The sequence below is a fragment of the Solea senegalensis genome, linkage group LG10, assembly GCF_019176455.1.
Source record: "Solea senegalensis isolate Sse05_10M linkage group LG10, IFAPA_SoseM_1, whole genome shotgun sequence".
Classification (NCBI taxonomy): Eukaryota; Metazoa; Chordata; class Actinopteri; order Pleuronectiformes; family Soleidae; genus Solea; species Solea senegalensis.
The window spans coordinates 6,183,427-6,208,602 of record NC_058030.1 but is presented as its reverse complement, the minus strand read 5'-3'; the positions used below and the strand labels follow the sequence as shown (position 1 = coordinate 6,208,602).

Sequence of the window (25,176 nt, the reverse complement as noted above, 5' to 3'; positions counted from 1 at the left end):
CAGCCCTTTCGACCTGGTGGGGACTTAAACCGGCGACCTTCCCGTTACAAGCCAAGTTCCCTTTCCACTTGGCCACAGGCTTTTGGTTTTACAAAACCATAAAATATACAAAAGGTAAGGTGAAGGAGAACAGCGCTGTCCACACCTGTGTAGTGACTGTGTTGTTGTTGAGGTCCATAACTGTGATGGAGCCCACTCTCTGGCTGCTGCTGCCTCCTCCCAGCCAGATTCTTTGGCCGCTGGACGAGGTCACGGTGAGGCACTCTGCACTGAACGCAGGGGGAAGCACCAACTCCTTCATCAGACACAGCATTTCGCCTGAGTTCAGCCTGTCAAACACCTGCACACGTCACAGGGAGGACAGGACATGTTTTTTGTCACTCTCGGGAAATACAAAGCTACGGCCCTGAAATCGTCACAACACAAAAGTGCACTCCTGCCTTTCTCCCTCTAGAGGGAGCTCCACTACTGCACAGACAGTGATCGGGTTCTAACCTGAGCAGATGTGGGTCGATCCTGTGGATTTCCTCTCATGCAGTCCTTCATCAGTGTCTGGAATCCCAGCCAAGGTGAGCAACCGTAGTGTTTCACTGGATCTGTGCATAAGACAGGGGATTTAATGATGAAGTAATGATGATTTTTTTGTGCTCACAAACAGGAATGACGTACATGTGTATTTAAGCAGCTTGTGGTCTGACTGGAGCTCTCGGACTCGCACACACATAAAACAGTACAACAGTCGCTCACCTGGCAGTTTTCCTTGCACTGCGATTTCGTCAAACTCACTGGGGAATTTCATGCCGTCAGAGATGCGCTGGCCACAGGTCAGGAGGTCGTACAGCAGGAGGCCGTATGAGAACACATCAGCCTGATGGTTGTAGATCACATTGCCTCGGGCAACCTCTGGTGCTCGGAATCCTGTGTGATACGCAGCGCTCATTTCATAATCGCTTTGCATACAAGTGGGGAACTTTTATTTTTATTTTTCTCTTCACACTTTATTCATTAATTGTATGGCAAACACAATGGAACTACACAGCATGTTTTTAACCTACTGAACAGCTGACCTATACTCTGCAGATGTTGCTTAAGGACGATGACTTTAGATCTAACATGGATCTTTAAGGACAGAGGACAGATGTCTGACCTGGAGTTCCCTCTGAGCTTCTCACTCCCATGCTGCAGCAGTACTGAGCAATGCCGTAGTCTGTGATCTTGGCAATTACGTCGGAATCGGTCTTCAGGTTGAACAGAAGCACGTTGTGGGGCTTCAGATCCCGGTAGATGATCATGGAGGCGTGAAGGTACCTGATCGCATCAATGAAACATGGCCAAAAAGAACAGTGCATGTTAAATAAGTCAGCAACATCGGAGCTATACATAACATTTCTTGTCATGTGAATTAAGTTTGTATTGTATTGTAAGACTTTGGTGATGTAATACATATCCACATACAGGGGTGACAATTATATCGTAATATTTTAGAGTCATCCATAACTTCCTACCTAAGTCCGTCAGCCACATGCAGTGCGATCCTATGCTGGAGTTTTCGCGTGAGGCTGCCATTGTTATGTTCAAACAGAGAGTCCAGCGAACCGTGTAGAGCCAGCTCCATCACCAAGACCTGAGGAGCTGAGCCGGCTGCCAGCAAAGACACCAAGCTGGGGTGACAAAGGCGACCCAACACCACCAACTCCTGAGAAAAGAAAACAAGAAATTGAAAACCATAATAATTGGGATTCATGACACTAATTCTGTGTCAAACACATTAAAAATCACTTAAATTTATATAGACATTTGTACACAGCTTTAAAAAGCTTACAAATACACAGAAAACTGACGTAATGTTACAAAACACATTATTTACTGTATGTTATCAAAGAAACGTTACAAATAACAGTGTTTTTGGGGCAGAGTCTTGAATCAGATGGTTGCATTTTGTCGTGTAAGTGCAACTGCTAAGACAATGAGCATATGGTGCAACGCCCATCAGTAGATTATTGATACATAGACACACTTTATCGGGAAATCTTGTTTCCAGTTTGTTTAATTATCACGTCATTATTCCACAGTCCTACAAGGAAAAGACAAAGCAAGGGAAGAATCGATAATATCTCAGTGAGATACTGAGGTTCTTTAGTACAGTACGCTGTCCAGAACACAGGACAAACACAGGAATGGTCGGTGGTACCTGTCTGAGGAGTCTGTAGATGTAAAGTTCAGATGCGTGCTTGTTGAATAGCTTCACAGCTACGTCTTCATTTTTGTAGACGCCTCGATAGACGGTTCCAAAGCCGCCGTTCCCTGCAGCCAAATGTACGTAAGCATTTCACGTCGCCGTCATTTGACTTGTTCATTGCGTTAACGTGAACACACGGTAATGATGTATATAAATAAAAGCTTTACCCAGTTGGTTTTCCTTTGACAGGTCCACGTCGAGCTCTTCACTGTCCAGTATTGTTCTTGCCGGTTGATCGCTGAGCACCAGGTCAGGGGCGATCTGTGAGATGGGCAGCGTGCAACGCGGATCCTCTGGATCCACCAGCAGGAAATCTATGATCCATAAGAAAATCAAATCATGAAAAACATGGAACATGAAAAGGAAAAGCCGAGGTGTAAAAAATGTAAAGTATACGAATACTTTGAAACAACAGCTGTCTTTTGTTTGAAAAATAGGTCTTTATACATCCTGATCATTTTAACAGATGAATCTGAACAATTTTCACAGGCCTACTTGCAATAGAACTGGTTAATTAACATTAATTCTTCAGTGTGATTCACACACCGTTATCAAAAGAGGTGAAGAGGTCCTCCAGCAGGATCTTGCTCCACTCCTGGCCGTCCTCAAAGCTGTACAGAGCCCACTTCTTCAGCAGAGCCTCACCACTGCCATGCATGTCCATATTGAGCAGGTCCGGAGACCATTCCTCCAGCAGAGAGTCGATGTGGTCCACAACCTGACCCAGCAACACCCGACCTGTGAGAGCGGAGATAACGGGTCGTTATCTGACGGGGACTGACAGCAATCTGTCAATCTGTACATTTGTAGATCCAAGGAAATACACCACAATCAAAGTATTGGAAGAGATTTTCAGTGGAAATCTTCTTTTTTATAAATTGAATGGTTTAAAAACAAGCAGCACCTTTGCGTGAAGAGGGCACGGTTATTCTGACAAAGCTGGAGGGGTTTCCCTTCTCTGAGGCAGCTTCCACCAGACAGTACGCCTCGGGAGACCAGCTCAAGTAAATGCCTCTCCTCCAGTAGATCCGGTTAGGTCGCATTGCTTTCTCTGGACAGCAAAGCAAGTGAGATAGTTTTGTTAATAAACTGATGTTAACAAAAGGATGAGTGCTGATCCAACACCGATACCGAGGTCCTTTTACCTTTTCCACACAGCAAATATGGAGAAACCTCCAGTAGGCGGCTGATTAGCCGAGACCAGAAATCCATGGGGAAGTACGGCATCTCGTAAAGACGCACAATAACCTCTGAGTTCTCACTGTGAGGCAGCTCTATTACCGGTCGGTGTTTAGACAAACTAAAAAAAAAGAAACACAGATAGAAAAGGTAAGAGATAATGTAAAATGTTCAGTTTTCTGCACCGACACCAAAGAGGAATAATGTCTGTAGCTCATAAAATCACACATCAACTATCACTTAACACACAACCACAAGTAATAGAGATGGGAGATGAAAACATACTTGCTGGGTACCAGCAGCTGGTCCTCTCCAAACGGCAGCGCAATCTGGAACTTTTCCAGCAGCTTGAAGAACTGCATCTGTTGGCTCTTTGGGAAACACTTGGTCTCGAATAAAAACCTTTCCACTTCTGAGCGCTGGGCGACCCCTTTAGGATGCTCCCAAACGCCACAGCTCTTAAATGTCAGCTTCTGCGCGGAGACGAGGCAAAACACAGACTTCAGTTTCTCTGCAACAAGCATGCATCTGAATGTATTCTTGCTGCTTGTATATAACACAGCCTGTCTCTGGTAAAGTGGCCTTGGGTACATAAAAGGGACCTATTATATTAGTGTTGTTACATCGTACCTGGGAGATGATGTTGCACAGCCATTGTGGGTCAATAAAATAGAGCTCCTGAAGCTGAAGTGCAGGATCGTCAAAATGCAGTAAAACCCCTGCAGAGACAGAAACGGGACAGCGTATTTAGGGCTGCACCAAAGAGGTGATCATTCAGCTTTCAGTTGACACCAGCAGAACAACATTTTACAACATATTACAGGTGATTATGTTAAATGTTGGTTTATTCTAGAATCACATCAATACTGTCAAAAATTGGGAACTTAATAATTGTGATGATCCATGTCGTACATGTGGTTTGGGTAGGCAGGATTTTTACAGGTATTTATAAACATCATGGACACTTTTGTAAAAGGATAAAGGTTCTAACCCAAGACAGCCAAAAAAAAGCTAAGTTATATCATGACATTACATTTGAAAAAGGCTTAGTTAAATAATGCAGAATGGGAAAAAACTGTTGGACATTTCATGTTTTAAGTGTATGCAAAATTCAGGTGTTCTCCAGCAACTCCCGGACCTGGATCTGCTAGAAAACATTATTTAGGTTCTTTATTAGTCGAATACAGACATCAAAACATACTGGGACTCAGTTATGTTACTGGAGGGAATGTGGAGAGTCATAGAAGACCAAAATTGCTGATGTAGATCAAACTAATTGAAGGTGCGTGTGATGCCCACACTGACCGGCTTCACTGAGGAAGTGCACTGCGTGTGGCAGCTCAGCTTCCTCCAGCTGCAGCTGACTCTCGTGGATGAGCTGCAGCAGCTCCTGGTGCTTGATGATGGGGAACTCGGGCGGAACCCTGGTCCTCTCCAGGAGGATCTGGCGCTCCAGTTCCACGTAGCTGTCTGGAACCAGCTGGCCCATTACATGCTGACCCTGAATCTGTGAGAAGAGTCGAGCATGAGGCCGGAGCAGAAAGTAAGGGAAGAAAACGTTTCAACATCGACTTGAGTCCCTTTACCTTGTAGCTGGTGGCCTCTCTGATAATAGCCTTCCGCAGTCGGGTCATGGCGTCCAAGTCCTCGCAGATGGAGACCATGTGATAGTCTGCGATGGCAGGGAAACCCTGGTGGTTCAGCAGCTCCTTTCTGATCTTGCTCAGGCAGTCCTGAAGCTGCAGCTCGTCACTCAAGTCTTTGTGAGTCCCCACCAAGATAACCGGGGAGAGTGGAGCTACTGCCTGAAGTACACAGTTACACAGTTAAGTATTTCTCAAACTATACTTAATGTTATTATTAAATAGTTTCCATATTTGGTCCAGTTCTCAGTTTCCTCCCACATGTCCAAAAACATGCAGAGGTTAATTGGACACTCTCAACTGCCTATTATGCGATGGAGTGCAAAAGGTGTGACCCCACCTTTTGCCCTATGTCAGCTGGGATTGGCACCAGGAATGAATGAATGAATGAATGATTGAATGAATGAATGAATGTCTTTCTATGGGAAACATCCCATTATTGTGACGTTTGACCATGAAATCCATTCAGATCATATTTACTTTGACATTTGACCAACAAATTCTAATTAGTTCACTTAAAGGTCTAAATTAACATTTATAACAAATGTTGTTCTCTAAAGACTTTCTTGAAACATTGTTTTCAGAAAAATGGGTTCGATGAAAATACAACCAAAAATATTATGTTGTCCCTGGCTGTCACTAAGCATACAGTAGAGGAAAAAAAATACAGAATATTAACCATTGCAATTTAAACCATATAGATGCAAAAAGTGACATATTTTGCACTACAGGACCAAGGCATCGCACTTCAAAACAAACCATAACATTTTCATGATAAGAACTTGCATATCAAGGCGAGATGAATCACTTACTTTAATATTGAAGAGCCAGGGTTTGAGGGCGTCCACTTCACTGGCTCCTTTGCTGAGGTCGTAAACCATCAGATAAAGAGCTCGAGAAGTCATGAAGTGAGGGTGAGAGCCACTGAACTCTTCTCCACCTGCACAGAGAGACGGTGTTGTGTTCATTTGCCCAACACTCAGTACCCACAATTAACTACAACTTTGGCCCTAGTGGAGCAGGCGCCTCCCCTGTGCTCTTCTACTGTCTTTCAGCTATTGAGGTAAATGTGCCAAGTTCTGGATGAATTCATGCCAATATAAGATGACAGTCAATGCAGGTGTCAGTGATCCCTGAAGTGTTACACAATGTCACACTGATTGAACTGATAGAGGACAGAAAGAGTGGTGTCGATGTGTATAGATGTTGCAGAGGAAAGATCCTCAGCACACATGGTGGTGCCACAAGCAGCAACTTAAGGTATAGCCTGATTAGGAAGAGACACAATGTTTGTGTACCATTTTTCTACGCTGGAAATTGTGTATATCTGGGTCTCTATGACTGATTAATCCAGTTTTGAAATGTTGAAAATGGCCAACCTGGGAAGTCCCAGACGTTCAGCACCATTCTCTCCTTTTCCCGTTCCCTGATGGCCCAGTCCCTGACGTCAATACCGACGGTGGTCCTCTTGGAGTTCGCCTGGGAACGCTTCTGTTTCATCAGCTGCTGAATCAGGGTGGTCTTTCCGCTGCCAGCATTCCCCACCACAATGAGCTTCATTCGAGAGTATGGCACAGCCTTCTTCAGGCGCTGCTGCAGGAACCTGCGAGGGAGGGAGGGAGGTAGGGAGGGAGAGAGTTAGTGCTTTTTTCACCAGATTTCTAAATGTCAAGAATGAGCTTTTATTATTAATATGCATATGTATAAAAACGGGGCAGCATGGTGCCTCACAAGAGGAGGGTTCTTGGTTTGAATACCAGTGCCATATTCTTGCAATATGCAAAAGTCGCTCCAGACATTCTCCTGCCAGCTCTCTATTCTGATCTCCAAATGATGTTGTGTAAAAAAAGCAATCCTGCCTCCTGGGTGATCAAACCAGGCACCACAAATGATGCTAGATAACTCGCAAAACTGACTCACAAAGTGGTACAGATGATGGATTTTAGGTTTGTTAAGTGTCTGACCTGATAATGTCTTTGGTCTTGCTGCCAATGAGTTTGAGATCCAGCTGGAGTCCAAGGCCTTCCAGCGGCAGGTCCCACAGTCTGCTTAGTTTTCCCATCTCGTTGGGGAAGGAACGCAGGTTAGCATTACGGCTCACATCCAGGGAGGTGAGGCCTTCCAGCAGGCCAATGTGTGGAGGAATCTGCGAATGACCAAACCGTCAAAGGCAAGAACATGGAAATCGTACTCGCAAGTGAGTTTATTTTCTTAATAACTGTTTTCAATGGTCCTATACCTCGCTGAGCTTGTTGTCACTCAGGTGGAGTTTCTCCAGTCGCGTCCATTTGTGGATCGGTCCGCTGAGATCCAGAGCTGAGATGCAGTTCTGACTGAACATCAGCTCTTTGAGGTTGCTGGACGCCCACAGTCCTGGACCGGGAAGGACAGCTATCTGGTTGGTCCTCATGTCCACTGACCTCAAGCTGGACAAGTACAGAAAATCTCACAACACTGTTACAGACATTTAACACCAAATGGATGCAAGAAACATAGCAAAGAATCATAATTACATTGGAAGATCAAGTATTGCCTCAGAGACATAGGTGAAGTTGTTGCTGGCTAGCTTCAGCGTCATGATCTTGGACGGCAGATGTGACAGGTAACCTGAAGCAGAAGAGTAACACAACGTCACACGAAGCCCCTTCTTCAGGTTTGACCTGATTTTTAAGGTATGTATGAAAAAACAGTCGTTAGCCATTTTCAGACATTAACTCCAGAAAACGTTGGCGATTGCGATGAAATGTGCAGCGGGAGACTGGATCTGGGTTAGAAGCATTTACAACATCGGGTGAGTTTTTCCTGCTGTGTTCTTGCAAGGTCAATTGAAGATCTTATAGGCAAATAATAGGACTCACAAATTTTGTTCATGAAGCCATTGAAGGTTTCCAGTTTGGGGCAGCCGATCAGGAAGTCAGGAGAAATATTCTCCACGTTGTTCCTGCTCACGTCGAGCAGCTTGATTTCTGGCAGCTGGAGCGGTGTGCACAACTCGCTAATGCTGTTCCTGGAAAGGGAAAAGAGAAAACGATTGTTCTGCCGTTAAACATGTGCATTCATGAGCTGGTCATGAAATAAAACGGTTCGGGCTTTGCTGAAAAACATGATGAAGACATAAAGATACAGAGCAAATTAAAACTGTGACCATACGGAAGGAGACAGGGAGGGATAGTGTGGATGTGTGAATTATGACAGTGGTTATCAGGGAGACAGTTGCGGTTACTCTCACTGAAAACATCACTGCCAGCAAAGACAAGTGACTAAATCCAATTTTCCGACACTTCACAAAAGGCTGAACTGTCATTGATTTATCTTGTCTTTTCCAAAGACAAACAAACAACAAAGTCCATAAAGAAAAATCTAAAATCTGTTTTTCTGAAATCTGTTGAGAGTGTCCGTGTGAGAGGCGGACACAGCAGTCAGTTCCGGTTCCGAGCCTCATTTTCACAACCCTTAAGTGCACAATAGAAGTATTCATCATATTAATCGTTCAAATTCAGATTCCTTCATTTTCCACATTTCCGTCGCTGTGTCATTTTCGTAGTGATTTTATTTGTTCTACAGAACTTCTCTCTTCCCTAAAATAGGATATCTTCCCAGCAGCCTACCCTTCAATCAACAGCTCCTCTAGCTGACTCAAGGCGTGGCCCAGCTCGTAAGGAAACATGGTGATTTTGTTGAAGGACAAGTTGAGCTGACGTAGTGACCGGCAGGTGACATCGGGGTCGACGGTCAGAAGGGGTCCCACACAGTTCCGAGAGATGTTCAACATCCCGAGAGAGGGCAAGGTCAGCAACTCCATCGGCAGCGTCTGGAGCTGGTTGCCCTGCAGGTCCAGTCGAGTCAAACTGTTCAAACTCTGGAGAATAAAAAAAGAAATCAACATCAGAATACTGCACATTTGGTTTTGTCATTTGCTTTGAGAAATCAGCACAGATCTGATACATCACCTGGCAAAGAGCTGGAGGAAACTCCAGCAGACTGTTGTGGCTCAAATCAAGTCGGAGGAGGTGCCCGAGCTGCTCCTGCACTAAGCCATTGTCCATCAGACAAGACAGAGTGTCCAACTCATTCCCCGACAAGTCCAGCAGGCGGATCCTCTCCCTCTCTTTGGTTAAAGAGGCAAAGTTTTCACTAGATCCCAGTACTGTGGAAGAGGCAAATCATTGGATGAAATTGACATGAGGCACCAGAGTATCAATAATCCCCTTTCGGGAGTAAGGATGACATGTTGTTGTCTCCCAACTTCAATTTAGTATGTCTTGTACACCAAAATCAGCAGATAACCCCCCTTCAAAATAAGATGACTGACTTGCAGAAGAATGACTGGTGCAGAATCAGCAACTAGACTACTAACCAAATTAAACTAATGGACAAAATACACCATTCACCCCAGTGTCTGCTGATCAAAGCTGGAGCTGCTAAAATCTTCTATCGTGAAGTCTTTTGACCCTGGAGTTTTTTTTTTTATTAGTAATAGAAGACCTACTGTATATATAGTTCAAAAGTCAAACATAAAAGTAAACAATGTGGCGCTATATATTAACAGAAGGAATTTACGTTTGTGGGTGGAGCCATTCCTCCCAAATCGTCTGTGGAGAGGCTCACTGTGTTCATTCTCAGTGTGACCACTCTAAAGAATAAAAACACCACATAGATATAAAAAAAAACAGCAGTGAGAGAAGGAATTTACATTTAAGTATATATACATTTGAGCTTTATATATATATATATATATACATATATATGTATATGTATATATATATATATATACATATATATATATATTCACGTATACAGTGTTACACATGGAAAAATGTAATCCCCTTAGAATAAAATCAAACACAATCATGATTCCCTCTTACCTCTGCACTGGCATGTCTGCGACGCCTCGGCTTCCTACTGAAGGACCCCCCCTTCAGCTCCTCCATTGAGTTATTATGTGATTTTCGAGACAAGGCCCCTGACAGTGAATCACTGCCTATAGAGGAAGACATAACAAACCGCAACTAATCACATGTCAGAAATAACGATAACTACTGTATGTACACAATGAACGACATTGTATTGAGTCAAGGTGAATTAACTCAATAAGTGTGACTAATATATGTATATGATGCTTCGCAGAATTTCTGAGAAGGCAATGGTACAATTGGGGGGTGTTGCTGCTGCAGCTGCTGGAGAACAATAGAATTACAATTACTCACTGCAGTGTGTAGATCTAAAAAAAGGCACATTACGCTTTCACCCCCGATTGTACCACCTGACATACAAGGCGGGATTCTCTTTAGCCATCTACAACAAAAACTTACCATCGCTTTCCAGGTCGTCGTTGAAAAACAAGCAGTCGTCTGTCGAGACGAAGCTGAAGCAGGAGTCATCGCTCTCATCGGAAATGTAGCCCGAGGTCAGACAGGGGTCGGCCACCAACCTGAGGGGGCCACTGAAACTCTTTGACCGCTGGAGGGACTGAATGTACCTGGCTAAACTCATGCCTTTACCTTAAAATGCAAGAACATGGTACATGGAAATGATGAACTGTTGCCCTCACAACTCAACCGTGTAAAGGGATAGTTCAGATCTTTTGAAGTGTCAAAAACCAGCTTGAGACATGAAGGCTTGCTCTTATTGAAACATGGTTGCCAGCAGGGAAACCAGGAAAAGACATTTCATAAAAGGTTCACTGGATAAAATTTACACCTGCTTGAGTCTATGTTAAGAATATGAACAGTGAATGAAGAGTTTAAATCTTACTGACAGAGGCAGCAGTGAATCGACAGCTCCTGTGTGCTTTGGTGCAGAGGAGTGAGCGGTTTAAGCAATACCTTAGTATCTCATACGGCCACACTCCAAACGGTCTGAACTATGCCTGCGTACAATACGACGGAACGGAGAAAAGCATCTTCCTCACCGTTGTTGAAACGAAAACTGTGTGTTCTTCCTCTTTCAGCCAGCAGGGGACCGAGCCAGGCAGCATCCAGGCAACCCAGCTTAAAGCCCCCCAAGCAGAGGGTGCTGTTGTTGAGGTCCAGACCCAGGCAGCCCAGCAGCTGAATGACTGAGGGCACGTCATCCCTCTTCACACTTACGGCCAGAGCCCTGCGTAGGTGCTGCTTGTGTGCGCCGCGGTTGATCAGGAGCTCCACCAGCTCGACAGGTCCGCCTCTCTCACATACCTGCCGGAGACGACACAGAAAGGACAGACAGGACGACGTATTACGTCTGCATCACTTGACTTCAACTTCTATTAGTTAGTTCTAACAGGACACTCTACATGGGTCTGTGAGTTTTAGGGACATCTGACCTGGTAGATGAGCGACTCTGTTTTGGTCTTCCTGTTGACGTCGGCCCCCAGCTCAATGAGACACTCGGCCATGCTTGTGTCTCCGTCCTTGCAGGCCTTCTCTAACATTCTGTAGTGTAGCTCCGGGTCGCACCACATCTTGGACAGAGCCAGGCACACCGACTTCCGCAGCTGACGGGAAAGACAAAGACGGAGAAATTGAGGCTCAAATGCTCCCATACAAACTGTGTGTGTAGGCATGTACTGGATTTGATTTACTGTATTTTAAGCTGCACTGTCACTTAAACGGAGGCTGTTATTGTAAGTTCGTGGTGCTAAAGTGACGTTGTTCACGTTCACTGTTGTTCGAGAGCAGCTCCAGTTATTGCTTACATGTGAGTGCCGCGGTTTGATAAAGGAGTCATTAATCTACAGAGTAAATAGTAAATTATATCAACATCAGCAGCCATGGCAGTGGCTTTGTGAGGCTGTAATAAAGCACAATCTTAAATATACTCTCGTAATGCATCATGCCAGGTGGCAGGAGATTGTTCCTTTTCAAACTCAAGCTGGATAAATAGTCAGGCATCTGCATAAAGACACTTAAAATGTCTAAGAAAACTTTCACTCTAGACCAGAATGTCCACCTTATGGTGTTGTTCGGACTTACTGGGCTGTTGCTTTGGTCCGAAGTGTCCTCTCTGAGCTGCTGGAAGATATGTGCATCAAAGTCTTCCCTCTGCAGCTCAGCAGCCGCTCCTGAACAAGCATCCATCATCCTAAGAGCCACCTGGAAGCACTAAGAAACAGAACAAGAAGAGGCAAAATAAGTGCGGAAGAACCAGCATCGCTTCGTGTTCCAAAGCACGCGAGTATTGAAACGTATCGCGCTTAAACAGAAAAAACAACTGAACGATTACAACGTGATTATCAAAGGAAATGCTTAGACACTCGGTTTACCTTCAGGAGCATCTCTGTATCTTCTCTGTACTGGATGAGCGAGGCGATGACAACAGAGGCCAGAACAGGCACGATCATCCTGGACAGCTTCTTCTTGGATACGAGGTAAGTGAGCAGGGTCAAACCCCAGTAGTGTATCTCTGGGGGGGGGAGTGGGAAGACGGAGTAATTTTTTCTGATCACAACATTTTAAATGAGAGAAGGCAGTGGGATTTTCAATTTATTTTAATTGGGAAATGTTCAAAAACACATTTAAGCTTTTGGAAATTATGATAAATAGAAGCAATGATGTACTTAATATTTTAAGTGAGCAGAACTATTAAAAAAAACCAAAAAAAAACAACATATAGTGGGATAAAAAACAACATATAGTGGGCGGAGTGTATTCGTCTGACTTCAAATATCAACAATCATATCCTCAACTGTACCTCGTTCCAGTGGGAACATCTGTAGTGTATGGAGCACGGTGTCCATGGCCCCCTGTTGGCACAGCAAGTCCACTGCACCGGAGCAGTCAGCCAAGGCGGATAAGACCTTCAAGCCACATCTCTGTATGGTGGAGCTGCTAATGAACTGCACAGACACAAACAAACGCATTCTTTATTACTCCATCTGCATCTACAGAAACTCCTCCATCACTATCTGGCAACCAAGGGATATTATAAGGAAATGTTGACCAAAAACAAAAGAAGAAGAAACACAGTGCGTAACACGTCAAATTACTTTCACACATACAAACATGCAACATTATAAGCGACATGAAGGTTGAGCTGGATTACATTAGTGTATACCGGGTGTACACATTAAACTAGCACATGGATAAATATGAATTATCAAGGAAAAATAAATATACATACCTTCTCTTATCAAAATTCATAATTTTTAACTTTTGGGAGCACAAAAGCGGTAAATCGAAATTTTTGTGGCTGTTGAAGTCGTTAAAATACCTATATATCACATAACCAAAGAATTAGGGAGATGTGTGCAGTGTTCATACCCTATTCAGAACCTCAAGGTACAGTGTGTGAGCGCCTTCCACCACACACTGGTTTTTCAGAACCTTCAGTGACACATCGGCCATGTCGGGATCTGCAACCGAGACGCCGTGCTCCCTTAAACTCCGGTCTGCGGAATTCACACACACACACATACACACACACACACAGCAAAGAAACAAGTGAACATACAGTGCGGGAACAACCAACTCTGTTGTCAGTCACTAATCCTATTAGGACTGTTGCAAGGACAGTTAAAGGGAGCAGATGCCGAGGACACTGTAACCTCATTCTGATAGAAATTAAAACATAATAACAAGCTGCTCCGCTCAACAGGCTTTGCATTCAGCCGGCAGTCGAAGAAATGGTTCAGCCCGCTCAGGCCGGGATGTGAGCCTTGTACTGAACTTGTGTAGGTTTTATCTTGTGCAGTATGCACGCAAAATAATCTATACTACATAAAATACTACTTTTATTGAAATGTGGTTGCATGAACTGACACTGCGTCTTATACATATATGTATGTATATATATATATATATATATATATATATATATATATACATATATATATATGTATATATATATATATATATACATATATTTATATATATATATATGTACATATACATATATATATATATATATATATATCTCAGCTGTGACTGAAGACCTGAACTATCCCTATTAGGACATACTCGGACGACATTTTCTTTTTCTCTCACATAAGTGAAATCGTATTTCATGGTAATGCAACGCAACAGCATATTGATTTGTTCAGCAACTCCTGACTCCTCTCTCTCTCTCTTACTCCATCTCTCCCTCACCCACACCAACCCCCAGACACATGGGAGGAGAATGTACCTGGCCAGAGGAAGACCAGGCTGGCCTGCAGAGCCTCCAGCTGCACGTCCAGGTGGAAGTTGTGGACCTTCATCGTGCTGAGGATCTGACCCATGGCCATGTTTAACTCGTCCAGACTGGCTGTCCTGTAGACACAGAGAGGCAAATAAAGTGAATAATAATGTGGATTTTTGTCTGTGAAGGTTCTCAGCCATCAAGGCAACTGGTCTTCAGTTAACTATCAACTGATATTAAACCAAATTCTCAGTTTCCAATTCTTAATCGAACAAAAATGTGGTCGTTATGGTCACATGAACGAGAAATTAAACACATAGTGACCAAAAGTCCAAAAACACAAAATACACTGCTTAACCCTTTAACACCAGACGACACATTTGCGCAATTGCATTACCGCATTATGGTTTGTGCTGTTGGAAAAATTCCAGGGTTTTCTGAAAGCTGATGGACTTGATCAGTTGCCTGGATCGCATGCAGTGCAACCATCGGTACCCCTGCATCTGCCCCGTTCCTGCTATTTCATTTTGTATGAATGCGGCCACCTCCTCCAAGTTTGTATGGTTTATCCTCCTGAACAAACCAAGGTTCCAAGGTTATAATAATAAGGTTTCCTTATTATTATATTATTATTATTTATTCTGAAGTACCGCTTAATCGACACGCAGCCATGGCCATCGACTATAATACTTTGATATTTTCTAAATTAATTTATTTTTATGCCTGACTTTTTTTTTTCTTGTGCCAGATTTTTTTTCTGACTTTTTTCCTGACTTTTTTAATCTTGTGCCGGATTTTTTTTTGGATGTATGAGGTAATGATGACACATGGTCTGCACGGATTGCTGTGACTGGAAATTGATGTCTGTATTTGCTTCATAATCTACTCATCAAAGAACATTGAGAAAATAAGCCATTTTACATCATGACACACAAGAGTTGTGTGGATTCACTGCTGCTTCCATCAGAAGGTACAAATGTGATATTTTGTGATTTCAGTGTTTGTAATCAGCTATAGACCAGCAGGTCCTGTGTCTCCACAAAAACTGTATGAGTGGAAAAGCGTTCCAGTAATTGAATATGTTAAAGATGAATGCATGAAAGCACAAACTGTTCAGTGGGCGCCTAACTATTGTTTTAAGACTAACTTGAGAATTTAGAAAACAGCCATTTATCTTTTCACACCTGTTACATGTTTATACTCTTTTACATTTGACATCATCTGTTCATGAAACCAACACGTTGGATTGAATGCCGCGGTCGTGCCCACCTTCCCTGGAAGAGCAGACGGAGCAGTTTGCAGGCACTGATGGAAACATCTGCTGAGGTTGTGTGTCTCTTCATCATCTCAACCAGGTTCACGTGGAGGCCACTGGACAGCAGCAGAGAACGCATTTTACCTGGAACCAGAGCAGACATTTTACTGGACGAGCCAACATTATCAGTCCTTATAGTAGTTTTTATTTAAAGTATTTATATAAATGATTGAACCTATTCATACCATTGAATACATTATTCACTAACCAATTTGTCTTTCTAGAAAACTCCCAATCATACAGCAGACTTAAACTCTATCATAACTACAGTATGCTAATGACCAGTGCTTGAGACTTACTGTTGTGAGTAATTAGCGTGGCAATAGCACTGGTAGCAGCTTTGAAGACACTGGGAGAGGAGGAGTGGACCAGCATGGCAGCCATTAACTGCCTGTGAACAGGAGTCCTGAAAACAACAACAGATCATTATTATGTATTAAACATGTTGTTTTTCTATTCCATATTTCCTTGTTTTCAGTACAGCACACCTGTCTTCCTGCTCCTCTTCTGAGCAGCTCACTCCAGCTCCATGCAGCAGCAGATTGTGAATGGCCCAGCTTGCAGCTTCCTGTGGCGTCAGACGGGAGGTAAAGGTTTGATGCTTGAGGCTTTACCTACCAGAATTACACTGTGTATTATATAATATTCAACAAGAACTGACCTGAACGGCTGGCTCTTCAGCGTGCAGCTCCAGTGCCATACAGCAGGCCTCCATCCAGCACAGGCCCATGTCCTCCACCTCCTCTTTACCCCTGTTCTCCTCCTCCTCACCTTCCTCCAAACCCTGCTCAGCCACTGCTTTGTTCTGCACAATTGTCGCAGCTGACAGACGGAGACAGTATGGTGTGTAACTGCCAGGGCAAAGGTCACCAAAGGGTGGCCCACTGGCCAATCCTGGCCCTTGTGGGCCAAATTTGTGTGTGGAACACAAATATGAATTATATATATATGTATATATATATATATATACATATATGTGTGTGTGTATATATATATATATATATATATATATATATATACATATATATACATATATATATATATATATATATATATATATATATACAGTACATATATTAAAATTGTTAAATTTGTGTTTAATTCACCAGTAATACACCAGGTGTTTTGAGTTATCTCAGGGCCAAACTGTGCATCACCAATGCATGGCATAGACCAAAAGAATGCACTGTATTTCTACCCCAGTGCAATCGTCACTAGGGGTCAAGGCTGAGGTTAAGCGATTATTCTGCTGTCGCCGTCACTAATCTGCCTGCATATACTATAACCAATTAGGGAGTACAGTATACTGTACGGTACTGTATATGTGTGTGTGTGTCCTCACTTAGGTCAGCCAGGCAGGAAAGAGCGGCAGCTTGCAGCTTGGCGTTGTTGGGGAACGTCTGACAGGCTCTCACTGCAACCCTCTGCACACCGTTCAGCACCAGGATGCTGTAGTAACAATCTGCGACACAAAACAAGGCCATCCTTAATCTGTCAGCTGGCATGTTATCTTATCAGCGTGGATGAAATCCAAACACTGCTGTGCTCATAGCAGGCATTCATTGGTTTTCGCAAACAGTGTTATCACCGCCCGAATGTCAACAAGTGAGAGAGGGAGTCTGCGTAGTCTCTCAGAGTCTGAGAATGCTCGGGGTCTGTATTCAATCTGTAGTGTAGCGAACAGTAAATGACCATAATTCACGTGGGTTCATCGTATTGTGACGTCAGGCAACTCGCATCACGCATACCTCTAAGGACCGGTGGTGTAAGTGAGGTAATGGAAGTGCTGTGTGGTGTTTAACGTGAATTTAATGCCGAGTTCGGAGCTGAAGGAGTGTGAACAAATGGTGGGCAGCCATTGACAGCCTCGTCTTTACGACATTCACCAATGAATATAATATTTGGTTTGAAAGTAATTAATTTAAAGAATGTTCTTGCATTATTAGGAGCAGGAAAAAGCAGGGTTCATTAAAAACGTTGCATAAGCATGATAGTTGTCTGATCAAATGTGGGCTTGACCTGATGTAAACTTCTTGAAGAGGCAGCAGGCCGTCTCCTGCAGCTCCTCCACCTCAGGGAAAGCGTCCATAGCAGCAATGATCAGGCTGTAGCACCGAATGCCTCCCGACATCAGCATCTCCACGTTACTGCCTGCAGGAGACAAGCGCAGTGTTGCGATTGGAGCTCAAAAAGTCCACACTATTCACAATACAACTGATTATATGCACGAAATGTGTCACGACGTGAATGGCACGAGTGACAAAACTGGAAATATTGAGCTTTCAAAAATAGATCCTTAGCCTACAAAGAAAGTGTCAAAAATAGCAAACAGAAACAAAGACGCAAGGGGTCATAAAAGTCCTTTTTATGAGGAATAAAAGACTAGAATCCCCGCACCCCGTGATAATGTTCATGACTGAAATCTTTGACATTTCATTTTCTGCACTGGTGACTATGTTTAGCCTTTAGCCTATGCCTGTCTTATTGTCAAATATTGTTACATTGGGAAAACAATAGCTCAGTCATTCACATAGTGATGTGAATGACTGAATCCTTTGTGATGTGGCAGAAAAATGCAGATGTGGAAATCCAAGGAGTTGAAGGGGGCTTCCTGCTATCTTATAATTGCATTTACTGTTCCCAAAAAACATATATTTAATCATACATGTCCAAGAATAAGGCATATCCAATTATCTACATTCTAACTATGCATGTATAAGGCAAATACAAAGTGTTCACTCACACGCCACTAACCCCGCAGTAGCATTTAATCGTACTCATAAGATGTTTTGGTGACAGTGTTACAGTGTGGTGGTCAGGCTAGAAATAGGCTATTGCTACAAATAAGCCCTGTGGTGGTGTACATTTTCTTAACCAGACTAAACTTAAATCTAAATAGGATGGTTTGGGGTTTTTTGAAGTGCCTCTGTGACAAAAGTCAGCCTTGTACACACATCTGACGGCACTGTGCACCCACTGCACCCAGAACCAACACGAGACAAGGCAGCCGGGACACTGACTGAAAAAAACTGATGATTTTATTTATTTATTTAAATATGTATGCAGTAGGTAGGAATATATTTGCTGCTTTGTGTTTCCGTTAAACAAGCATTTCTGACTAGAAGGCTTATTAACAGCTCACTCTCCCACACTCACTGTCCACAGAGAAAAATCAACATTTTTAGCTTGCAAGGACATATGTCTCATTTGGTTAGTTTAAAGGAATACTACACCTATTTGTATTTAGCTTTGTGTTACTAGAATAGGGCTAGTATTTTTGAAAAAGTGTGCTTCCCAACCTCAGTTTCCCCTGAGTTGAGCAATATATTCATTCTTTTCTTTGTTACGTGCCCACCAGTGACACTTGCTCCGGTTAGCGTAACTGTTAGCAAAGATGGCGGACACTGTTTACATTCTGGAAATGAGGTCCCGCCCCCCTATGAGTGGGTCTAAAAAGTGCAGAATTAGAGTTTGCAGTTTCAAGCCTCGGACCAAGTGTCACTGGTGGGCACGTAACAAAAAAACGATGAAATGACTCAGGGGAAACTGAGGTTGGGAAGCACAATTTTTCAAAAATACTACCCCTATTCTAGTAATATAAAGCTAAATGCAAATGGGTGAAGTATTCCTAAGTTATTTAGGTACTTACTTAGGATGCTATGTGTCAGTGGCTCATACAGCCACACTTTAAATACCATGAACTATCACTTTAATTTGTTGACAGCCACTTGCCATTCACAACTGACCCATGGCAGAGATCAGAAATAATTGTTTTGAGAGCACTACTGTGGCTCTAATGAGAAATCGCTGGGGTGTAATGAGGTCCTACCTGCACGAGTCAGTGGGAGCAGCACTTTGATAGCTTGCAGGAGCAGCTCAGAGCTGTCAGAAAAGCCCTGAAGTGCTGCTAAGACCACAATGTGGTCCTGGTTCTCTACAAACTCCACAAGGTGGTCATCACTCACTGAAAACACAGGCATAAGAAACACTATTAGTTACAAGGAGCTCAACCTGGCATACATTTTTCATTTTACAGATAAACCCAAACTTTCCTTGTCTTAATCCCACTGCTAGTAACACAAATTCTGGTATGCACCATGTAATAAGCCTTAAAGAACTCAAAGCATGTCCATAGCTTTACACTTCAATTACGTGAGCATGTTAACTACAATCAATGTCACAGCACAAATGTAAATGAGTTTACATCACTTGCAACAAAATGCATCGACTGAATTCACAATTGGCCGTGGTATACAAGAGGTTACGTATGTTTGTTCACCTCTCTGAAGGAGGAACTGCAGCGCTCCACATCCTTGTAGCTGCACTTCTTCACTGGTGGGAAACGTCTTCATGGCCTGCACCACCAGGACAAACACATCCTCCTCCTCTTCCTCCAGCACCAGCAGAGTCATCATGTCTGCACAGCCATGAATCAAACAAGCTTACAGGCCATAGGGAATAGGGAGAGCGATGCTAACAACGGCAACAGACGGGTAGTTAGCCAGAAGATGACAATAAGGTTATTTTGATGTACTGACCTATTTAAGACAATGTAATGGATGTCATTTTAGTGAAATATCTGGTGTGCTGGTGGTTGGATCATTATGAAAAACTTTGATGTAACTGTTTTTATTGGCCTGGCCTGTGAGAGAAGGCAAAGCTTTCAAAACCAAGCTTGTAAAACAAACTGTAACTTCTGTAACTGATGGAAATGTATTGAAATAGAGATTATTCAGTCAGTCAGTCATATATATATATATATATATATATATCCAGAGGCAGAGTGGAGGCATAAAGTGTTGTAATGTACCTGATCGCAGCAGCAGTGCTAGAGCCCGTAATCCCACCACTGCCACTCTGCAGTCTGTGCTGTACAAGGACAGCAGCTTCAGGATCTGCCTGGAAATCACATTGATCATGCAGAATCTGTTACTAATTACTTATACACCATTTATTTAAAGGTCCCAGGTGAAATTATCATCATTAGGCAGAAAATAAAGATATTACAAATGACGACATTCACAATAAACATCAGTGTTTATCTGGACTCTGTGTGCTGAAAATACGTCAAATAAGAAAGTAAATGACAGACTAAAAAGTCTCTTATATTTGTTTGTTTTGATTGAAGTCGTGTAGTACTAATGTCTCTTTTATAAGAAAAAAAATCAATCATCGATATGAGCTACCAACCACATTTGTAAAGACAGGAAGCGTGAGTGGTTTACAAACTTGAGTTTAATTGAATTATTCTAACTGTTACATCACTCATTATTTGTTTTTCCATCTTGTGGCAAATTATAAAGGATATTCTATTTTTTTTTTTCCAAATAACAACATGAACGCTTTCTACCATGACCTATGGGTAAAATGCTTTAAACCTGCTTTTCGGCATACTTAGTGTGTGCTTTTGTTCAGGTTACAAAAATGTGTGTGTGTGTGTGTGTACACTGAAAAATAACTTCTTTGCATCATGAATGCTTTGTAACGTGGATGATGACATCTTCTGCTTCCAGGCACATCACAACAGCAGCACATTGGTTCGTTCTCGTATGTACTGACTTACCGGTGAACTCCCACGACCTCCCACTCGGTGGCTGCCTGTAGAGGTCCTGCCACCTGCGCCAACACACCAGGGCATATTTCAAACAGCCGACACAGCAGGGACCAGCCATCCTGCAGCAAGAACATGACATCATCATCATCACACACATTAGTTCAGTAAGTGAAGCTGGACAGCTTTTCGTGACATAGATGAAATCATGTCAGAATCACCTGTAAGAAAACAAACATTACTGTATTGAGCCACATACGTAGGCAGCTCACTTATACAGACAGACAGACGGACGAATTTATTAATCCCTTTGGGAGGTTCCCTCTGGGAAATTAAAACGAAGGTTCATTCTTTTACGGAGAAGACAGAGAATTCATGAATTTATCCTATTGTTTTGCCACACACCAGTACTGACTCACAAACTGAGAGCAGCATCAGATAATCTGCCTTCCACTTCACTGTGGGCTAAATAAGAAGTGGAGATGCTGGGGATTGAACCCAGGACCTCATACATGCGAAGCACGCGCTCTACCACTGAGCTACATCCCCTGTGCAGTGGAGGCTTCAATTGAAACATTAACTTTGAGTGTGGTGGCATCAGGCAGTGTCAAATTGCAATGTGCATCAGTTGCTTTTCCTCTGTTCCTGCTGATAAATGTTACTTAGTGACTCAGGCTTATTCCTGGGTGGCTATTAGGAATCCCAACAAATGAGATTCAATGGATGTCTCCAAGATCATTTTGATGATACGTCAACTTAAAAACTCAACTCAAAAGCCTGAGCGGGTCTGCATCGCCTGTATTTTGAACTATGCAACTTCTGGTCCATGGAAACCAAAATGACATTGCACTTCACGGCATATGTAAAGTATGCTGTATTTACATTAAGGAATGTAATCATTCCTCCTGACATCAAAGAGAAAAACTCAAATTCCAACCAGCAAACAAACAAAGTGCCTACAGCGTTTACAGAAGCTCATATTTCAAGATATGAGCATATAACAGTTAAGCATTCAAATGTTTGAAAAAATGACAAGACAAGTGTACATTATCCCGACAGCCCGTGGGCCACAAGTGGCCCCCCAATCGATTACATGGGGCCCACCACTTAATATCATGTTACAATGAAAACATGTCCGGCAGTAATGAGACAATTCAGTTGTTATTATCACATTATTGAATGTATTACATTCAAAATTAAATCAAATGTATATAAACTACAATTGTAGATTTATTTCTGTCCGTTTTTGATATTTATAGATTTATTCTGCTTTAAATATATATGACTTTATTTTGAAGCATTTCTAACAAGCACTTTTACTTTGAAATTCTGTGAACTATGGTCATAGACGGTCTTTATTGCAGTCTCATGATGGAATATTGTGTCACAATATTAACTCATATTGCCCACCCGCTACTGACGTTGTTGTTGTTTTCTACTGTTTTACCTCTACACCGGCACCCTATACTTATTGGCCCCCCCAGGTCATTTGAGTGTGACACCCCTGCCAACACATAGCAGAACCAAGCAAGACAAAACAACAAATCCCATGATCCCACACCGCGTCCAAACATCATCAGACTAGATGTGTTGTTATTTAATTTAATGACTGGCAGAGAGTGACAGAGATTACATGTCACTCTCCTTAAGAATTGTGAGTAATTACCAAAACGCTGCTGACATCAGTTTGTTGTGGCATTTTCAGCCGTACACAAACTGGCATCTTGCTTTACTAGCGCAATGGTGCTGCTTTACTGAGAAATACAGAGAGGGATTTCTTGCCAGTTTTGGGGTCGGATTGTTTTACAGGTATGTTGTGACTTAACCCAGATATGAGTTACACAGTCTGACATTGGTTATGTGTTTTACTGCACCGAGTCTCACCCCTGATAAGCTGCCGTGCACAGTGGTCACAAGATACCATAAACATGCCGAGTCAGCTGCACAGAGGAGGTGATGTCGCATCTCTGAATCAGTCAGTATAATGTGTTATGTAAGCAAAGATCTACAGACAGCAGCATAAATCAACCATGAACCATAGTGATTAGACCCGTCCCTGACATTTGTCATCGATATAAGTTGTGTTTTAAAGCCAACAAATGAAGTCAAAGTCCCAAGGTGGCCCATTGTGTTCTGGGAGCATGACCATCGTAAAATACACTGCACATTTAAAGGTTTGTGTGGTGTGCTGTGCTGTGCTACCTGCTGGACTCTTCTGGTGTTCATGTAGGATGACAGCACTGCCAGGAGAGGGCCATGGACATCTTTGTCTTCAAACAGTTCAGCTGCTGCAAGACAAAGCAACACAGGCTGTGATGAGACAAAGGATGGAGCCTTCTCTATTCTCTAACACTATTTTCTGTTTTGTTTTCTCTCTTTTCCTTATTAAAAGCCTAAATAAAAGGAGCCCAACATTAAGAATGAAAGTTCTCCATGTTCAGTTGCAGTAAAGTGATGGCAGTGTGAAAGGAATAGAGTAGGATACACATAACGAAAGGAGAAGAGAGGAAGATAGTGATTGATAAATGATTCATAATGTCACAATACCACAATATACAGAAGGACAACTTTTCCAAACAGGGATGCAGTAGCTTTTTTACACTTTTAAAAATGGATGGATGGATAGATAGTCCACTCTGTTTGCATGTTGCCTCTTTTGCCTATCAATTTGGACTTGCACCAGCAACCCTTAGGTCACAATTTAATCCATAAAATGTTGAGAAGTGTTGATCTGTCTTTCCAAGTTTTTCTTTTTTCATTTTTAATGATTTCTTTGTTATATGGAGCAAATAAACCAGAGCATATTCACATTTAGGAAGCTGAATAAGCTGACAATTTTTAATTATTAGGAATAATCTAAAACAAAAATAGTGGACAATTCATTTTTGATGATCGTTGCAGCCCTACATTACATTTTGTGATATTACATCAACTCATCTCTAGTTTATGCCAGAGAAGTGGTCTTACATAGGTAAGAGTCAGTGTTGTAATGTAACAAAGTCCAAATACTTAAATTTGCATTTCTGTACTTTACTTTGTTTGTATTTCTAGCAAATGTCACTTTTACTCCAATACTTTGGGCTAAACTATCTTTGTTACTGTTACTACCACATAAAATCAGAAGAAGAAGAGTTGGTAACGGTCTGCATTTATAGAGCTTTTCTAGTGTTGATGAGCTGCGTTACACTACAGTTTTGTCATTCACACATTTACCCGTTGCAACATGGGGTTAAGTGTCTTGCTCAGGGACACATATACTAGCAGAGCCAGGAATTGAACCCACAGCCATCCAGTTGAAAGAAAACACCCTAGCATTGAGCTACAATGTCTCAATGCTAACTCATCACTTCTTTAATACTTTTACATTTTAGTACTTTTGATACTAAAGTACACTAAATGTCATATACTTAGCAATATTATAAAGAGTGACTTCAACATCAACCCAAGTAATTATCTGGTAAAAAAAAGTATCCCTTTTTTATTTAAACTTTACAGAAGGCTGGTAAGAGTACACACACACACACACACGTCTTCTCACCATGCTCTGTGTGCGCCAGGAACAGCAGGTCCTTGATGATCTGAATGAGTGTGCTCAGCTGTCTGTCCTCCTGCGGCGTCCTCAGCCTCACCAGCAGCTTCTCCAACTTCTCCTCCAGCTCCTCTTTACTAACCATGCTGCTGGCCGATGCGCGGTCCTCGTCCAGCTGACGACCCGACGAGCATCGAGGTAAAGCGGGACGTTCCCTCCGAACCGACAACTGACGGCACTGATACAGCATCAGGGAAGGACGGAGCAGAGCTTCATGTCACGATAATAATAATAATAATAATAATAATTATACTAATAATAACACTGTCACATCATAACACCGCATTACACTATTATGTCACATTAGCTACAGCACTGCTAAAAGTGGCTGTCACGACATGAAGAGCTGTCGGCGGTGTCGCACACTTTCTGTTCCGATGTTGACACCACGTTCCGCGGCTTCGCTAACTTGGCTGTGGCGGAGAAGGAGACATGCCGCCGTCCGTCGAGCCGCAAACTTGGTGGCCTTGTCGTTTCTGCGGTGAATCCGACTGTATACGCACGTCATACATCTCATATACAGTAACGTTACTCTCGCCCGCGGTCACGTCACATGACTCCTGT

General features: G+C 42.6%; 1 protein-coding gene and 1 non-coding gene across 3 annotated transcripts in view; both read right to left on the bottom strand.

Annotated features, from left to right (window-relative positions):
• The window catches only part of lrrk2 (leucine-rich repeat kinase 2), a 31,139-nt gene extending 5,964 nt beyond the window's left edge, over window positions 1–25,175 (bottom strand). Inside the window, exons 1-45 of one of the 2 annotated variants that reach the window (XM_044035328.1) lie at window positions 24,979–25,031; window positions 24,562–24,790; window positions 23,226–23,311; window positions 21,036–21,145; window positions 20,283–20,371; window positions 19,752–19,889; window positions 19,302–19,436; window positions 17,492–17,623; window positions 16,815–16,934; window positions 16,134–16,294; window positions 15,961–16,040; window positions 15,772–15,878; window positions 15,427–15,556; window positions 14,164–14,288; window positions 13,302–13,429; window positions 12,733–12,877; window positions 12,305–12,444; window positions 12,015–12,143; window positions 11,366–11,536; window positions 10,973–11,237; window positions 10,374–10,562; window positions 9,927–10,042; window positions 9,622–9,694; window positions 9,012–9,208; window positions 8,670–8,920; window positions 7,920–8,068; window positions 7,575–7,668; window positions 7,301–7,487; window positions 7,026–7,207; window positions 6,441–6,664; window positions 5,874–6,001; window positions 5,005–5,223; window positions 4,724–4,925; window positions 4,049–4,137; window positions 3,704–3,891; window positions 3,385–3,539; window positions 3,144–3,290; window positions 2,786–2,977; window positions 2,407–2,553; window positions 2,192–2,304; window positions 1,506–1,696; window positions 1,148–1,308; window positions 748–918; window positions 496–596; window positions 146–340 (exon numbers count right to left, since the gene is read on the bottom strand). In XM_044035328.1, coding sequence (XP_043891263.1) covers window positions 146–340; window positions 496–596; window positions 748–918; window positions 1,148–1,308; window positions 1,506–1,696; window positions 2,192–2,304; window positions 2,407–2,553; window positions 2,786–2,977; window positions 3,144–3,290; window positions 3,385–3,539; window positions 3,704–3,891; window positions 4,049–4,137; window positions 4,724–4,925; window positions 5,005–5,223; window positions 5,874–6,001; window positions 6,441–6,664; window positions 7,026–7,207; window positions 7,301–7,487; window positions 7,575–7,668; window positions 7,920–8,068; window positions 8,670–8,920; window positions 9,012–9,208; window positions 9,622–9,694; window positions 9,927–10,042; window positions 10,374–10,562; window positions 10,973–11,237; window positions 11,366–11,536; window positions 12,015–12,143; window positions 12,305–12,444; window positions 12,733–12,877; window positions 13,302–13,429; window positions 14,164–14,288; window positions 15,427–15,556; window positions 15,772–15,878; window positions 15,961–16,040; window positions 16,134–16,294; window positions 16,815–16,934; window positions 17,492–17,623; window positions 19,302–19,436; window positions 19,752–19,889; window positions 20,283–20,371; window positions 21,036–21,145; window positions 23,226–23,311; window positions 24,562–24,697 — 6,588 coding nt within the window. In that variant the 5' untranslated portion in view covers window positions 24,698–24,790; window positions 24,979–25,031. Of the gene's footprint in view, window positions 1–145; window positions 341–495; window positions 597–747; window positions 919–1,147; window positions 1,309–1,505; window positions 1,697–2,191; window positions 2,305–2,406; window positions 2,554–2,785; window positions 2,978–3,143; window positions 3,291–3,384; window positions 3,540–3,703; window positions 3,892–4,048; window positions 4,138–4,723; window positions 4,926–5,004; window positions 5,224–5,873; window positions 6,002–6,440; window positions 6,665–7,025; window positions 7,208–7,300; window positions 7,488–7,574; window positions 7,669–7,919; window positions 8,069–8,669; window positions 8,921–9,011; window positions 9,209–9,621; window positions 9,695–9,926; window positions 10,043–10,373; window positions 10,563–10,972; window positions 11,238–11,365; window positions 11,537–12,014; window positions 12,144–12,304; window positions 12,445–12,732; window positions 12,878–13,301; window positions 13,430–14,163; window positions 14,289–15,426; window positions 15,557–15,771; window positions 15,879–15,960; window positions 16,041–16,133; window positions 16,295–16,814; window positions 16,935–17,491; window positions 17,624–19,301; window positions 19,437–19,751; window positions 19,890–20,282; window positions 20,372–21,035; window positions 21,146–23,225; window positions 23,312–24,561 lie in introns of both variants that reach the window. The other variant, XM_044035327.1, reaches the window with a different exon arrangement.
• On the bottom strand, window positions 21,501–21,572 carry trnaa-cgc. The gene has a single exon. It is a non-coding gene; the product is annotated as a tRNA-Ala (tRNA).
• Window position 25,176: the final 1 nt, after the last annotated feature.